Source organism: Scyliorhinus torazame, chromosome 18 (genome assembly GCF_047496885.1).
Source record: "Scyliorhinus torazame isolate Kashiwa2021f chromosome 18, sScyTor2.1, whole genome shotgun sequence".
Lineage (NCBI taxonomy): Eukaryota > Metazoa > Chordata > Chondrichthyes > Carcharhiniformes > Scyliorhinidae > Scyliorhinus > Scyliorhinus torazame.
Window position 1 is genome coordinate 168,688,964 of NC_092724.1, and position 13,960 is coordinate 168,702,923.

At 56.9% G+C, this 13,960-nt stretch overlaps 2 protein-coding genes across 2 annotated transcripts in view; one reads left to right on the forward strand and one right to left on the reverse strand.

The window, feature by feature from the left end:
• Positions 1–1,498: 1,498 nt before the first annotated feature.
• On the reverse strand, positions 1,499–12,187 carry c18h17orf67 (chromosome 18 C17orf67 homolog). The gene is made up of 4 exons (XM_072483885.1): positions 11,178–12,187; positions 10,126–10,222; positions 9,245–9,377; positions 1,499–1,590 (listed from the first exon to the last, which is right to left on the reverse strand). Exons 1-3 carry the CDS (start codon positions 11,230–11,232, stop codon positions 9,269–9,271), a joined length of 261 nt encoding a protein of 86 aa, XP_072339986.1. The 5' UTR covers positions 11,233–12,187; the 3' UTR covers positions 1,499–1,590; positions 9,245–9,268.
• An 866-nt stretch (positions 12,188–13,053) lies between these two features.
• Positions 13,054–13,960, forward strand: part of dgke (diacylglycerol kinase, epsilon) — a 106,733-nt gene continuing 105,826 nt past the window's right edge. Inside the window, 3 exon segments of the mRNA XM_072483887.1 lie at positions 13,054–13,264; positions 13,267–13,362; positions 13,365–13,801. Of these exon segments, the coding sequence (XP_072339988.1) occupies positions 13,120–13,264; positions 13,267–13,362; positions 13,365–13,801 (678 nt within the window). The 5' untranslated portion in view covers positions 13,054–13,119.

Genomic DNA, 13,960 nt, shown 5'->3' on the forward strand with positions numbered 1-13,960 from the left:
GACCTCAGGTGGGCGCACTGTCACTGGAGACCTCTGGTGGGCGCACTGTCACGGGAGACGTCTGGTGGGCGCTCTATCACTGGAGACCTCTGGTGGGCGCACTGTCACTGGAGACCTCTGGTGGGCGCACTGTCACTGGAGACCTCTGGTGGGCGCACTGTCACTGGAGACCTCTGGTGGGCGCACTGTCACTGGAGACCTCTGGTGGGCGCACTGTCACTGGAGACCTCTGGTGGGCGCACTGTCACTGGAGACCTCTGGTGGGCGCACTGTCACTGGAGACCTCTGGTGGGCGCACTGTCACTGGAGACCTCTGGTGGGCGCACTGTCACGGGAGACCTCTGGTGGGCGCACTGTCACTGGAGACCTCTGGTGGGCGCACTGTCACTGGAGACCTCTGGTGGGCGCACTGTCACTGGAGACCTCTGGTGGGCGCACTGTCACTGGAGACCTCTGGTGGGCGCACTGTCACTGGAGACCTCTGGTGGGCGCACTGTCACGGGAGACCTCTGGTGGGCGCACTGTCACGGGAGATCTCTGGTGGGCGCTCTGTCACTGGAGACCTCAGGTGGGCGCACTGTCACTGGAGACCTCTGGTGGGCGCACTGTCACTGGAGACCTCTGGTGGGCGCACTGTCACTGGAGACCTGTGGTGGGCGCACTGTCACTGGAGACCTCTGGTGGGCGCACTGTCACGGGAGACGTCTGGTGGGCGCTCTGTCACTGGAGACCTCTGGTGGGCGCACTGTCACTGGAGACCTCTGGTGGGCGCACTGTCACTTGAGACCTCTGGTGGGCGCACTGTCACTGGAGACCTCTGGTGGGCGCACTGTCACTTGAGACCTCTGGTGGGCGCACTGTCACTGGAGACCTCTGGTGGGCGCACTGTCACGGAGACGTCTGGTGGGCGCTCTGTCACTGGAGACCTCTGGTGGGCGCACTGTCACTGGAGACCTCTGGTGGGCGCACTGTCACTGGAGACCTCTGGTGGGCGCACTGTCACTGGAGACCTCTGGTGGGCGCACTGTCACTGGAGACCTCTGGTGGGCGCACTGTCACTGGAGACCTCTGGTGGGCGCACTGTCACTGGAGACCTCTGGTGGGCGCACTGTCACTGGAGACCTCTGGTGGGCGCACTGTCACTGGAGACCTCTGGTGGGCGCACTGTCACTGGAGACCTCTGGTGGGCGCACTGTCACTGGAGACCTCTGGTGGGTTTGGGGTGAAGGTTTGGACTGAAAGGAGTCCAAACTACAAACAAAAGTCTTCTAAATATCACCAAACAAAGCCTCAGGTTATGGATGTAAACAGGAGGCTGTGGCTGGGGGTCGAGACGCTGCAGAGCCTGGACAGGGGTCAGTCTCAATGTCAACCCCTTCAGGAACTATAACACCATCCTTCACTCTCTCTCCTCAATCACTCCGTCATTCTCAACCCTGGTGCTTCAGCAAATTCAGATACGGTTAAAGTTTACACATGCAGAGCAAAGCTTGTTGAGCAATTATCGAATAAAGGTGGAGCTTCCAAAGTGAATCTCTGACGTAAATGATTCAGCCTCAATCCGCTGCCTGAGGTCGATGCCAGACGCACCTAAACAGAGAGCAACAGGTTAGAGTTCAAAGGTGATGAGATTGTTGTGATTTGAGTTCCTCTTAGCTCAGTCCAGAATGCAGCACCACCCTGGGTCCCTCCAACCCAAACTGGGGACATAAAGTAGCCCAAGGAGAAGAGTTGTTTGGGGGACAACACAGATTCACACATCTCACATTTCCATTCAAGGGTTTACCTCACCCCTCTGAAGTTGTTCACTCTCTCCCTCCCCTGAAGGTGCTGACTCTCTCCCTCCCCTGAAGGTGCTGACTCTCTCTCTCTCCCCTGAAGGTGCTGACTCTCTCCCTCCCCTGAAGGTGCTGACTCTCTCTCTCTCCCCTGAAGGTGCTGACTCTCTCTCCCTGAAGGTGCTGACTCTCTTCCTGAAGGTGCTGACTCTCTCTCTCCCTCCCCTGAAGGTGCTGACTCTATCTCTCCCCTGAAGGTGCTCTCTCCCTCCCCTGAAGGTGCTGACTCTCTCTCTCCCTGAAGGTGCTGACTCTCTCTCTCTCTCCCCTGAAGGTGCTGACTCTCTCTCCCCCTGAAGGTGCTGACTCTCTCTCTCCCCTGAAGGTGCTGACTCTCTCTCTCTCTCTCTCCCCTGAAGGTGCTCTCTCCCTCCCCTGAAGGTGCTGACTCTCTCTCCCTGAAGGTGCCGACTCTCTCTCTCCCTGAAGGTGCTGACTCTCTCCCTGAAGGTGCTGACTCTCTCCCTGAATGTGCCGACTCTCTCTCTCTCCCTGAAGGTGCTGACTCTCTCTCCCCTGAAGGTGCTGACTCTCTCTCTCCCTGAAGGTGCTGACTCTCTCCCTGAAGGTGCTGACTCTCTCTCTCCCTGAAGGTGCTGACTCCCTCTCCCTGAAGGTGCTGACTCTCTCTCTCCCTGAAGGTGCTGACTCTCTCTCTCTCCCTGAAGGTGCTGACTCTCTCTCTCCCTGAAGGTGCTGACTCTCTCTCTCCCTGAAGGTGCTGACTCTCTCTCTCCCTGAAGGTGTTGACTCTCTCTCTCCCTGAAGGTGCTGACTCTCTCTCTCGCCCCCCTGAAGGTGCTGGCTCTCTCTCCCCTGAAGGTGCTGACTCTCTCTCCCCCTCCCCTGAAGGTGCTGACTCTCTTTCCACCTCCCCTGAAGGTGCTGACTCACTCTCCCCCCTCCCTGAAGGTGCTGACTCTCTCTCCCCCTCCCCTGAAGGTGCTAACTCTCTCTCCCCTGCCTCACTGTGGTGAACCACTGTAATACGAGATGTAAGGTAGGACCTGCACTACAGGTTCGCCGGTAGCTCCTGCCGGCTGGCTCCGCCCACGAAGAACGGTATAAATATGCGTGATCTCCAGTGCCCTGCCATTTCGCCAGCTGCAGCAGGAGGCCACGCATCCGACTGTAATAAAGCCACAGTTGTACCCAACTTTAGCCTTTGTGCAATTGATCGTGCATCAATTTATTAGTCAGACTTTCCACAGAATGGATATCCGAATTAAGCCCGATCGCCTGCAGCTGGATCCGCACTCGCCCAACGCCAGGAAAGACTTTACTCACTGACTGGCCTGTTTCGAGGCCTACATCAACGCGGCGGACCCCGCGCCAACGGAGGCTCAGAAGATAAACGTCCTGTACTCCAGACAGAGCTCCAGCGTGTTCCCGTTGATCCAAGACGCAATGACTTACACAAAAGCAATGGAACTCCTTAAGGAACACTACGCGCAGAAGGCGAACATGCTCTTCGCCAGGCATGTACTCGCCACCCGCTCGCAACTACCTGGTGAGTCCATCAAAGACTTCTGGCGGGCCCTAATTCCACTCGTCCGGGACTGTGACTGTCAGGCCGTCACGGCCGCCGAACACGCGAATCTCCTCTTGCGCGATGCCTTCGTGATGGGGATTGCATCGGACCGCATCCAAGAACAATTGCTGGAAGGGGTCACGCTCGAACTAGCAGAGACGAAAACCTTGGGGCTCTCCATGACGGTCACATCCCGTAATGTACAATCGTACCCCTCCCACCGCGCTGCCCACTCTTCTATCCCTTCCTATCCCTCCTGGACCCCGCCGATGACCTCCTCAGCCGGGGCCCTGCCTTCGCAATACGCCTGCGCCGCACGCCGATCCGCGCACACCCGGGGGTCCCCGCTGCTACTTCTGCGGTCAGCAGAAGCACCCCCGCCAACACTGCCCGGCCCACACTGCAGTTTGTAACGCCTGCAGTAAAAAGGGCCACTTCGCGGCTGTGTGCCAGGCCCGCGCAGTCGCTGCGATCGCACCCGCTATCGCCCCCTCCCCCACGCCAGATGCACAATGGGAGCTGCCATCTTCTCCTCCCGGGTCCATGTGCGACCTCATGGAACTTCCACTGCCCCAAGGCCCTCAAACGCTGCCTGGGGTTCTTTTCCTACTACGCTCAGTGGGTCCCAAACTATGCGGACAAGGCCCGCCCACTCATTCAGTCCATCCAATTCCCCATAGCGGCCGAGGCACAACATGCTTTCGCCCGCGTCAGAGCAGACATCGCCAAGGCCGGGATGCGCGCAGTGGACGAGTCACTGCCTTTCCAAGTAGAAAGCGACGCTTCAGACGTCGCCCTTGCCGCCACTCTAAACCAGGCAGGCAGACCCGTGGCATTCTTTTCCCGCACCCTTCATGCCTCTGAAATTCCACACTCATCCGTCGAAAAGGAGGCCCAAGCTATCGTTGAAGCTGTGCGGCATTGGAGGCATTACCTGGTCGGTAAGAAATTCACTCTCCTTACGGACCAACGGTCGGTAGCCTTCATGTTCAATAACACAGCGGGGCAAGATCAAAAATGATAAAATCTTGTGGTGGAGAATCGAGCTCTCCACTTGTAATTACGAGATCTTGTATCGCCCCGGTAAACTGAACAAGCCCCCAGACGCCCTCTCCCGAGGTACATGTGCCAGCGCACAAGTGGACCAACTCCGGGCCCTACACGACAGCCTTTGTCACCCAGGGGTCACTCGATTGTACCATCTGGTCAAAGCTCGCAATCTGCCCTACTCCGTCAAGGAAGTAAGGAGTCACCAGGGACTGCCAGGTCTGTGCGGAGTGCAAGCCGCACGTCTACCGGCCAGATCGTGCGGACCTAGTGAAGGCTTCCCGCCCCTTTGAACGCCTCAGTGTGGATTTCAAAGGGCCCCTCCCCTCCACCGACCGTAACAAGTACATTCTCAGTGTGGTCGATGAGTTCTCCAGATTCCCCTTCGCCATCCCATGCCCCGATATGATGTCTGCCACCGTCATCAAGGCCCACAGCACCAACTTCGCTCTGTTTGGTTTCCCCGCCTACATCCAGTGACAGGGGATCCTCATTCATGAGCGATGAGCTGCGTCAGTTCTTGCTCAGCAGGGGTATCGCCTCCAGCAGGAGAACCAGCTATAACCCCCGGGGGAACGGGCAAGTAGAACGGGACGGTTTGGAGGGCCGTCCAGCTGGCCCTACGGTCCAGGAACCTCCCAGCCTCTCGCTGGCAGGAAGTCCTCCCTGATGCTCTACACTCCATCCGGTCACTATTGTGCACCACCACTAATAACACACCCCAGGTGGGGGTGGGGGGGTTTGATTTGGTGATGCCGACATGGAATCTGAGACAGGGAGGAGTCTTTCCAAAAAATAAAATGAAACGAGAGAGATTTCTGATCATCGATGAACCAGGATTGGGTATGATATTGGAGGTGCTGACTCGCTCCCTCACTCGAGTCACCTCGAGCGAGCTGTGTGTAAATACTCCAGGGAAACCACAAATCTCTCAGTTCCAGAAAAATATTCTGGCATCAAATCTGTGAGTTAGAAGATTTCATATCAACTAAGAAACAAGATGATTGGGCAGCACGGTGGTGCAGTGGTTAGCACTGCTGCCTCACGGCACTGAGGTCCCAGGTTCGATCCCGGCTCTGGGTCACTGTCCGTGTGGAGTTTGCACATTCTCCCCGTGTCTGCGTGGGTCTCACCCCCACAACCCAAAGTTGTGCAGGTTAAGTGGATTGAAGATGCTAAATTGCCCCTTAATTGGAAAAAAATGAATTGGGTACTCTAAATTTAAAAGAAACAAGATGATTAAGCTGAATTAATTCTGATTTATGAAAGGGAAACTTTATTTTCAAAATCTGCTAGAATGTTCTGAGGACGTTTAATTGTATCGGGTGTTGGTGAGGCCACATCTGGAGTGTTGTGTTCAGTTTTGGTCTCCTTACCTGAGAAAGGACATATTGGCACTGGAGGGAGTGCAGAGGAGATTCACTAGGTTGATCCCAGAGTTGAGGGGATTAGATTATGACGAGATGTTGAGTAGACTGGGACTGTACTCATTGGAGTTTAGAAGGATGCGGGGGGGATCTTATTGAGACATATAAAATTATGAAGGGAATAGATAGGATAGATGCGGGCAGGTTGTTTCCACTGGTCGGGGAAAGCAGAACTAGGGGGCATAGCCTCAAAATAAGGGGAAGTAGATTTAGGACCGAGTTTAGGAGGAACTTCTTCACCCAAAGGGTTGTGAATCTCTGGAATTCCTTGCCCAGTGAAGCAGTTGAGGCTCCTTCTTTAAACGTTTTTAAGAAAAAGATAGATGCCTTTCTAAAGAATAAAGGGATTCGGGGATATGGTGTACGGGCCGGAGAGTGGAGCTGAGTCCACAAAGATCAGCCATGATCTCATTGAATGGCGGAGCAGGCTCGAGGGGCCAGATGGCCGACTCCTGCTCCTAGTTCTTATGACGTAACTAATGAGGTAGATAAGGGAGAATTGGTGAATGTGATATATTTGGTTTTTCAAAAATCATTCAATAAGGCGACGCAGATTATTATGCAAAGTAAATACTCATGTTGCTGAGTAAGAGCATGGAATGAGGAATGATTAATGGACAGAGAACAAAGAGAAAAAGATAGTCTTGCATTTCTATCGCACCTTGTACAGCTACAGCGCATCGGAATGTGCTTTACAAACACTGAAGAGATTTTAATGTGCAGTCACTGTTGTAATCATAATCCATACAGATGGAGGCCATTTGGCCCATCGAGTCTAAACGGATCCTTCGAAATAGCACTGTATCCATGGCCACGCCGCACAGCAAGATCCCATCAACAGTGATATGATAATGACCACATCATCTCGTTTTCTGCTCTTCCTCAAAACAGTTCTGATATCTTGGACATCCATTTCAGAGAGCGGACAGAGAGGACCTTAGTTTAACCTCTTGTCTGAGAAACAGCACCTCCAACTATGCAGCACTCCCTCACTACTGCACTGGCAGTGTCAGCCTTCATTTTGTGCTCAAATCCTGGGGTGGGACTTGAGCCCACGACCTTCTGAGTGAGAAGTGAGGGTGCTGCCTACTGAGCTGTGGATAACACTAAAAACAGGAATAAATGGATCATTTTCAGGCTGGGCAGCAATAAGTGAAATGCTGCTAGGATTAGTTATCAGGCCTGAGGTATTTACAATCTATATACATGACTTAGACACACAGACTGAGTGTAATGTCTTCAATTTACACGGTGATAGTTAACTGGAGAAGTGGATGGTGCAGGGACACGAGACTGCAAATGGATATGGACAGGTTAAATCGAAAACCAGATGGAAGCGTATAGAGGGAAATGTCAAATAATGGCAACACGGTGGCACAGTGGTTAGCACTGCTGCTTCACAGCACCAGGGATTCGGATTAGCACTGCTTTCTCACAGTGCCAGGGACCCGGGTTAACACTGCTTTCTCACAGTGCCAGGGACCCGGGTTAACACCGCTGTCTCACAGTGCCAGGGACCCGGGTTAACACTGCTGTCTCACAGTGCCAGGGACCCGGGTTAACACTGCTGTCTCACAGTGCCAGGGATCCGGATTAGCACTGCTTTCTCACAGTGCCAGGGACCCGGGTTAACACTGCTGCTTCACAGCGCCAGGGACCCGGGTTAGCTCTGCTTTCTCACAGAGCCAGGGACCCGGGTTAACACTGCTGTCTCACAGTGCCAGGGACCCGGGTTAACACTGCTGTCTCACAGCGCCAGGGACCCAGGTTAACACTGCTGCTTAACAGCGCCAGGGACCCGGGTTAGCTCTGCTTTCTCACAGAGCCAGGGACCCGGGTTAACACTGCTGTCTCACAGTGCCAGCAACCCGGGTTAGCACTGCTATCTCACAGTGCCAGGGACCCGGGTTAGCATTGCTACCTCACAGCGCCATGGACCCGGGTTAGCACTGCTGCTTCACAGTGCCAGGGACCCGGGTTAGCACTGTTGCTTCACAGCTCCAGGGTCCCAGGTTCGATTCCCGGCTTGGGTCACTGTCTGTGCGGAGTCTGCACATCCTCCCCGTGTCTGCGTGGGTTTCCTCCGGGTGCTCCGGTTTCCTCCCACAGTCCAAAGATGTGCAGGTTAGGTGGATTGGCCATGATAAATTGCCCCTTAGTTTTCAAAAGGTTAGGTGGGGTTACAGGATAGGGTGGGGGAGTGGGTCTAGGTAGGCGGCTCTTCCAGAGGGTTGGTGCAGACTCGATGGGCTGAATGGCCTCCTTCTGCGATATCGGGATTCTGTGATTCTATGAACCCATTTTGGAAATAAAATAGAAACACCAAATATGTTTTAAATGGTGAGAGATTGGAAAACTTTACTATTAGTGTATCCAAGGCTGTACAGGAAAGAGAAAGTGCAAGTGCAGGCTGTCTCACTGTGTGTGTGAGAGAGAGGGAGAGGGGGAGAGGGAGAGAGGGGGAGGGAGGGAGAGAGGGGGAGGGAGGGAGAGAGGGGGAGGGAGGGAGAGAGATAGAGGGAGAGAGGGGGAGGGAGGGAGAGAGAGAGAGGGAGAGAGGGGAGGGAGGGAGAGAGAGAGAGGGAGAGAGAGAGAGAGAGAGGGAGAGAGGGGGAGGGAGGGAGAGAGAGCGAGGGAGAGAGGGAGAGGGAGGGAGATACGGAAATGGAGAGATGGAGATGGAGAGAGAGAGGGAGGGAGAGAGAGAGAGAGAGGGAGTGAGAGAGAGGGAGGGAGGGAGAGAGAGAGAGGGAGAGAGAGAGGGAGAGTGAGAGAGAGGAGGGAGAGGGTGATGGAGAGTGGGAGAGAGAGAGGGAGAGTGGGAGAGAGAGAGAGAGAGGGTGGGAGATGGAGGGAGGGAGGGAGAGAGGGGGGAGAGAGAGAGGGAGAGGGGGAGAGAGAGAGAGAGGGAGAACGAGACAGAGAGGGAGAAAGTGAGAGTGAGGGAGAGAGAGAGGGAAATGGAGAGATGGAGATGGAGAGAGAGAGGGAGGTAGGGAGAGAGGGAGATGGAGAGAGAGAGAGGGAGGGAGGGAGAGAGAGAGAGAGAGGAGGGAGAGGGTGATGGAGAGTGGGAGAGAGAGAGGGAGAGTGGGAGAGAGAGAGAGAGAGAGAGAGGGTGGGAGATGGAGGGAGGGAGAGAGGGGGGAGAGAGAGAGAGGGAGGGAGGTGGAGGGAAGGAGAGAGGGAGATGGAGGGAGAGTGAGAGAGAGGAGTGAGAGGGTGATGGAGAGTGTGAGAGAGAGAGAGAGAGAGAGAGAGAGGGGGAGGGAGATGGAGGGAGGGAGAGAGGGGGAGGGAGGTGGAGGGAGGGAGAGAGAGAGGGGGAGGGAGGTGGAGGGAGGGAGAGAGAGAGGGGGGAGAGAGGGAGAGATTTGCGGGGTGCAGGCTGGTGCTGTTACCTGCAACAACACTGCTGGCTCACCCTAGACTGGATGCACCCAGTTCCTGTTACAGTGAGGATTCAGCCAGTGTTCATAAAACTGCTCCTCCGACCGTCTCTCCAGGGTCTGGAGGTAGATCAGGTATTCCTGTGTTTAGAAAATAAATGGTATGTTAGTGATGTCGATGGGGTTAACTTTCTCAATTTATTGCAAGTGTAGACTCTGGTGTGGTGCAGAGACTGTCTCAGAGCGGGAGCAGCCCAGGACTAAAGGACAATCAGTACATCCCACAGTGACAGCAGTCACTGGGCTAGCTCCCCCACCAGACCCAACACCAGCCTGCTTACGGGCAGGTTAAATGCAGTTCCTGTCAACGGGTGCGGAGGCAGATGTTGTAGCCTTCGCCTCGTTGATCGCCCGAAGGCGGATCCTGATGGGTTGGAGAGCAGCCTCTCCCCCCTGTGCCCTGGCGTGGCGGGGGACCTGCTGGAATTCTTGACTCTTGAGAAGGTTAAGTTTGAACTGAGGGGAAGGATGGAGGGTTCTACAATTCATGGGCGTTATTCATTATGCACTTTCAAGAACTGGATAACATCGAACATTAATTGGGGGGGTTGGGTGGGAGAGTTGGGGGGAAGGGGGTTGTGTGTGTTAATGGTGACTGTGGGCGATTCCTGATTCCTTTTTGTCATTTGTTTATGGGAACATGCGGGCTAATGTTTGGGGGTTGGTGGGAGGATGGGATCGTTGTTATTGACATGGGGATTGACATATCTGTTGCTGATTATTGTTTATTGTTGGTGGGTGTAAATTTGGGAGAAAATGTGAAAAAGGAGAATAAAAAAGATATTTTTAAAAAATGCAGTTCCTGTCGCACCAACTCCATCAGAATAAACCATTTACCCTCATCGGGAAATCCCGCTTTCACTGCCCGATCGCTCCGCTTGGTCTGCAGAAGCTGTTTAGCCTCCGTCTCGCTTAAAATCGGGGATGACTCTGAGAAAATAAAAGATGGTTTTGTGAAAGGGCAGATTGGACGTGGAGCTGAGATTCTGTCCTGGGCTCTGTGTTTATTGAGGAATTCACACTGCAGGTTATTGCACAACGTCTTCTTTCATTCCTGTCGATGCCGGGAGGAGCTCACAGCTTCCAGAGCAAGCTGCACACTCTCAGAGCAATGAGTTCTCAGAAACAATTAGAAATCTGACAGCAGAGAGACTGGGAGGCTGGTGTCCAGAATAAATCCCCAAAAACACACAACACTGGGGTGAATTCCCAGAGGGAGAGAATTGAAAAGTAGAAGTTTGCCTGGACTGCTCTTGGAGTTGATTTCCAATAGGTCCAGTCTCCATAATATAAAACGATCAGAGAGACACTGGAAAAGTCTCTGGGAAGCGACCAGAACTGGGAAGCTCGTTCATCAACGAATGATGAAGAGACTGGGCTTCGCTCCTGGAAACAAGGAGCTTCAGAATTCCAAATGAATTTGATGGGAACAGTTTCCAAAGCTGGGGGTGACGGGGTGCAGACAGTCACTGATAAACCCAGTGAACAGGGAGAATGAGGAATCTGCTCCCACAGAGAGCGGTTCACATGAAACTATCCAATGAATTTCAGGCGAAAACTGTATCAACACATTCGGGAGAAAGGAGAAGGGATAAGGCGGTAAGATTCACCCAGCTGAGGAAGGCGGGAAGCCGAGGAGCAGAGATCTTTATTCAGGAATTCCAGACACAGGGTAAGGTAACTGCAACAATTACACAGAAAGCATTCTCAAACATTTACTCAAAACAAATCAGTATAACCCAACTTGTTCTGCACACAAATTAATGCAGCAATGAGCAAGTGTTATTCATTTACATTCTGCAATATTTGTAAACGTTAGTCAAACTATTTCTATGTTTTATCTTGTGAGTGAATCAGTAGTAATGTTGTGAGTGGAATGACATACCTGTTAGGAGGGTCAGGCCGGTTAAGCCCAGGCAGAGGATGACAAACCAGCTCATTCTGTTTCCCGGGAATGCTGTGTCTCCTCTCCTCTCCACACACACTGCCAGTCTGACAAGGATTTACACGAGACGTCTCCACGTCACCTGGACGCTGTTTTCTTAACATCTGGTTATTTGGCAGATAATAAGGGAGGCTTCAGTCAGTCAGTATGTTTGTGTGTGAGAGAGAGACTGTCCTGTCAATGAGTTTCTGCCCCCACTGTCTCACTGCAGGAGTAGATATCTCACCCAGAAGAAACAGTCCACAGATCGAAACAAATCTCACCCATTCTTCAGCAGAATTCAATCCGGACAGCTCCTCTGTAATACAAACAATTCATTTCTATTCTATTCCAGCCTTCATACAAACCCTCTGGTGCCAACAGCAGCATCGACACCACAGACTGTCAGTTTTAGATTGCGGAGTAAAAGTGAGTAAAGTTACCAAAGTCCCAGATGACCACTGGCTGCTTCCCCGAGACAACAGGAGAGGGAGTGGTATTGTCGCCGGAGACCCAGGGGAATGCTCGGGACTCTCGGGTCCGAATCCCGCCGTGGTAGATGGTGAAATTTGAATTTAATAAAAATCTGGAACTAAAAGTCTAATGAAGACCATGAAACCGTTGTCGATTGTTGTAAAAACCCATCTGGTTCACTGCTGTCCTTTAACGAAGGAAATCTGCCGTCCTTGCCCGGTCTGGCCCACACGCAGACCCACAGCCCCGCGGGATGGCCCAGCCAGCCCCCCACATCCACAGGAAGGACGTGGAGAGGGTGCAGCGGAGATTCCCCGGGAGGCTGCCCGCGGGGGAGCGTGCCTGCGGGGAGCGTGTCCGCGGGGAGCGTGTCCGCGGGGAGCGTGTCCGCGGGGAGCGTGCCCGCGGGGAGCGTGCCCGCGGGGAGCGTGTCCGCGGGGAGCGTGTCCGCGGGGAGCGTGTCCGCGGGGAGCGTGCCCGGGGGGGAGCGTGTCCGCGGGGAGCGTGTCCGCGGGGGAGCGTGCCCGGGGGGGAGCGTGTCCGCGGGGGAGCGTGCCCGGGGGGGAGCGTGCCCGCGGGGGAGCGTGCCCGGGGGGGAGCGTGTCCGCGGGGGAGCGTGTCCGCGGGGGAGCGTGCCCGGGGGGAGCGTGTCCGCGGGAGCGTGTCCGCGGGGAGCGTGCCCGCGGGGAGCGTGCCCGGGGGGAGCGTGCCCGGGGGGAGCGTGTCCGCGGGGAGGCGGCTGGTCAGGCTGAGGGGGACCTGGTGAGGTACAGGATTGTGAGGGGGGTGGAGAGGGGGATAGGGAGGAACTTTTCCCAAGTGGAGGGCAAACATTTTCACTCCGAGGGTGGAGGAGGAATTGGGATAGTTCCCTGATTGAGGGCCAGTACAGCCATGATGGGCCGAAGGGCCTGTGTGTAAAACCCCTACTCACCCCTTGCGCGCCCCCGCTGACACCGCGCGCGCCCGTCTCTCCGCGCGCTCCCGCCGATTTTGCGCGCTCCCGGCTCTCCGCGCGCTCCCGCCGATTCCCCCCGGCTCTCCGCGCGCTTCCGCCGATTTTGCGCGCCCCCGGCTCTCCGCCCCGCCCCCTGCCGCGCGCTCCCGGCTCTCCGCCCCCTGCCGCGCTCCCGGCTCTCCGCCCCGCCCCCTCCCGCGCGATCCCGGCTCTCCGACCCGCCCCCTCCCGCGCGATCCCGGCTCTCCGCCCCGCCCCCTCCCGGCTCTCCGACCCGCCCCCTCCCGCGCGCCCCCGGCTCTCCGCCCCGCCCCCTCCCGCGCGCTGCCGGCTCTCCGCCCCGCCCCCTGCCGCGCTCCCGGCTCTCCGCCCCGCCCCCTGCCGCGCGCTCCCGGCTCTCCGCCCCGCCCCCTGCCGCGCGCTCCCGGCGCTGATCGGGTCGCTTCCCCCGGGCCCGGGCCCCGCTGCCGGATGGAGCAAGCGGCTGGCGGCGGGGAGCAGCGGGCGGCAGGGCCGCAGGGCGAGGCCGGGGACTGGCCCGGGGCCGGGCTGCTGCTGTGGACGGCGGCCGCGGTGCTGCTGCCCGTGCTGCTGACCTGTTGGTGCAGCGTCAGGCGGGCCGGCGGGAGGACGCGCTCAGGCGAGGCCGGGGACTGGGCCCGGGCTCCCGGCACTGCCCCGGCTCCGGGCACTCCTGGCTCTACACCGACCTCTTCCCGCGCCCACCTACTGCAGCCTGTGCGGCCAGGCCGCGCTGCTCGGCTCCTCCTGCCTCAGCTGCGGCCTCTGTGTCCATGAGGCCTGTCAGGCCCGAGCCCAGCGCCGGCTGCGCTGCAAGGAGAGCGCGCAGGCCCCGAGCCCGGCCTGGGAGAGCGGGCGGCAGGCGGGCGCCGGGCCTCCCCCCGGGCTGCAGCCTCACCACTGGGTGCGCGGGAACCTGCCTCTGTGTAACTCGTGTGCGGCCTGCGGGCTGCAGTGCGGCTCCCAGCCCCGGCTCTGCGACAGCCGCTGCTGCTGGTGCCGGCGGGTGGCCCATGACGGCTGCCTCAGCCTCCTGCCCGCCGCCTGCGACCTGGGCCCCCTGCGCCGCGCCATCATCCCGCCCCGGTACCTCTACACGGCCAGCCGGCGGCGGCAGCCGCAGCTCAGCCAGGTAACCCCCCCCCCCTCCGGTAACCCCCCCCCCCCCTCCGGTAACCCCCCCCCCCCCTCCGGTAACCCCCCCCCCCCCCCCGGTAACCCCCCACCCCCCTCCCCCCCGGTAACCCCCCCCCCCCCCCCCCCCGGTAACCCCCCCCCCCCCCCGGTAACC

Coding starts and splice junctions, on each gene's coding strand:
- c18h17orf67 (XM_072483885.1), bottom strand. CDS start 11,232: ATGAGCTGGTTTGTCATCCTCTGCCTGGGCTTAACCGGCCTGACCCTC. Junction 10,223..11,177: donor CGGCCTGACCCTCCTAACAG/GTATGTCATTCC, acceptor TTATTTTCTCAG/AGTCATCCCCGATTTTAAGC. Junction 9,378..10,125: donor GGATTTCCCGATGAGGGTAA/ATGGTTTATTCT, acceptor TATTTTCTAAAC/ACAGGAATACCTGATCTACC.